The 2,544-nt window shown below is 36.3% G+C and overlaps 1 protein-coding gene across 1 annotated transcript; it reads left to right on the top strand.

Moving 5' to 3' along the window:
- Positions 1-623: 623 nt before the first annotated feature.
- On the top strand, positions 624-1,928 carry LOC116110074. The gene is made up of 3 exons (XM_031396307.1): positions 624-893; positions 1,419-1,539; positions 1,816-1,928. Exons 1-3 carry the CDS (start codon positions 762-764, stop codon positions 1,926-1,928), a joined length of 366 nt encoding a protein of 121 aa, XP_031252167.1. The 5' UTR covers positions 624-761.
- The last annotated feature ends 616 nt before the right edge of the window (positions 1,929-2,544 follow it).

The following is a 2,544-nucleotide window of genomic DNA, read 5'->3' on the forward strand; positions in this document are numbered from 1 at the left end:
GTGGTGTTAGGGAGTTCTGCTGGCACCGGAATTTGCCAGAATCAAGAAGGAAGTCTGACGGTCGCGTGAACTATAGGTGGATGGTGAGCGATGAAAGGCTGGATGACGACCACTGAAAATGGATGGGTTTTGTCGTGGAGATGCTGTTAAGTCTAATGGTGGTGTTTTCTCCCTCGAACGATGTTAGAATCCGATGGGATTGAGTTGCGATTAGACCGCGATTCGGCACTATTCCGACGGTCCAACCGCCGCTCAATCCGGTTTGATTAAAAATATCGATTTTTAGAGGACACTGGACCGGAGATGCCGCCAGCTCCCGATCGAACCAATTCGATCGGACGGTCTGGTTTGGTTTTCAGAACATTGGTTAAAGTATTAATTAAAATAAAACCTAAATATCATATCCAAAACTCATTTTCTCCTTCCCCAACTCTTATTTCGGTCTGTACGTATCATAATTAAAATAAAATAGAATAAATAAAAATTAAAAATGATATAATAAAAAGACAAATATGTGGCATAGTACAAATGTTTGTAAAAATTTTGGGTGGCTTCTTACTTCCTCCAGACTTTGAGGAGTAATTGTCGTAAACTCTTTAGGGTGGCGGAAAATCTTCGCTGCTATGCTACAAGCTATAACATATTTGACATCTGTTAGTTTTCGACTTTTCCTTTACCGACCCCCACCGACACACTTTATATCACTGAGTAAACAGAAGATTACAAATAATGAAGAGACCTGATTCATAGCTTCAGTGAAAATGGTGATGGATTTGCAGTGGTTCAACTTTGCTCCAAATGGCCAGGTCCAAACCTTCGTAGATTCCTTCATCAATCGAACACTTCTTTTCCATTTTTGGGACGGGGATATTGGGGAAACAATTATTCTTATGGTAATTATACAAAAACTTTTCAATTTTTGTTTTTGTTCATGTGGGTATTTGTTTTGGTAGTTTTATTTTGCCTTCTCTGACTTGTTTTGTTTGGTGGTGGCTGTTTGAGTTGCGCCATGATTTATTGTATGGAGTAAATGCTTGTGGGTTGTATCTTTGTGCTTGGAACTCTTTTTTTTCTTGATTTTGTCCTCAAGTTTGAGTTGAATTGTATTATATATATTAGAGTTGTGTTTAATCTATTTACTAAAATTCTATTCTTTGGTTGTTACCCTTTGGATCTCATTTCTCATTGACTGTTTTGTTATAATTTAACTTCAATATCTTCTTAGGATCATGGTGTTGCTTCTTTTATTGAAAATATTAGCTTGTTTTGCTTTGTTAATATTGTAAACTGCGGACAAAATGCTTGTACCTTGGTGTTCCTTGGCTGTGCCTTTGAGTTTGTTGTGGATTGTTGAAATGTTACTTTACTTTCTTTCATGGTATCCTTGTCAGTTCTATAAGTATCTGTTTTGGTTGTAGTTACTGAAGGGATGCAAATTAGTTTGGACTGTGCAGCACGAAATATTGTTACTGAGGCATTGTAACTCAAATTCAGCCGTTTCTAGAAAATATGTTTTGAGTTTTTTTAACTCAAGAGGAGGTACTCTTTTAGTTTTACTATATTGATCAGTTTCTTATATATATATATATGAATCTTTCGCTTTGCTTTTCATTTAAAGCCTTCACCCTTAAACGATATTTTGGTAACTCTATTTGATGCATTCGTTCATCTTTGATTGAAGTTAGCATTCACGTAAAACATTTTTTAACTCGGTGGAAAAGTGAATTTTATATGTGCTCAAGGGCTTCTTACTTTTATCGAAGTTTGCATCCGAGCCAAAGCTGTGCGCTAATAATTGTGGTTCCTCTGTTCCAGCAGCCAACTTGAACTTCTGTACCAAGTGTTTTGAGGATCGTCTTGTGGAGGAACAAGCTGCCATAGCAAAAGCAAAAATGGAGGACTCTTTCAATTCAAAGTCAACAAAGTAAAGTGAAATGCCGCATGATTTCCTCATAATAGGGAGTTTGTTAATTACTATTTCTAAACTGATAGTCATTATTAAAAGAAATGGTCTAGCCAAGTCGATCAAAATGAAAGATTTGTCACTTACAGTTCCTGAATTAATATCGATATAAAAAGAAATGATTGGGTTTAAGTTAGAAAGATGAGGGTTCATTGACAGTACTTCCACTCTTAACTATCTGTTTAGGGAGTAATCTAGTTGCGCAGAGTAAAGCTTTGAGGTGTTTAAGGTGCAAAAAGAAATTAAGTTAGAGGGATGAGATTTAAGCCTAAGTGTGAGGATATTTTTTTGGAGTTCACTATCTTTTGTAAAAGCATGAATGTCCATGTGATTTTAAGGGACATTCATGGTTTTCTGAAAGACGATGAACTCCTCCCTGTGATTTTAAGGGTATTATGTAGCTGCACTTTGAAAATGCTGATTGATTTGTACTTCATCTCTGCACCACCATGGCCGGGTGAAAACCTGCTACATTCATATAGCACTTTGTAATCTATATCCATCCTTAGAAAGGGAGGTCCTAGGAAAACAAAACTTGCTCTGGTAAAGTTTTTAACTTATCAACTTTTTTGTTTTCGTAT

The sequence above is a fragment of the Pistacia vera genome, unplaced genomic scaffold (assembly GCF_008641045.1).
Source record: "Pistacia vera cultivar Batoury unplaced genomic scaffold, PisVer_v2 Contig595, whole genome shotgun sequence".
Lineage (NCBI taxonomy): Eukaryota > Viridiplantae > Streptophyta > Magnoliopsida > Sapindales > Anacardiaceae > Pistacia > Pistacia vera.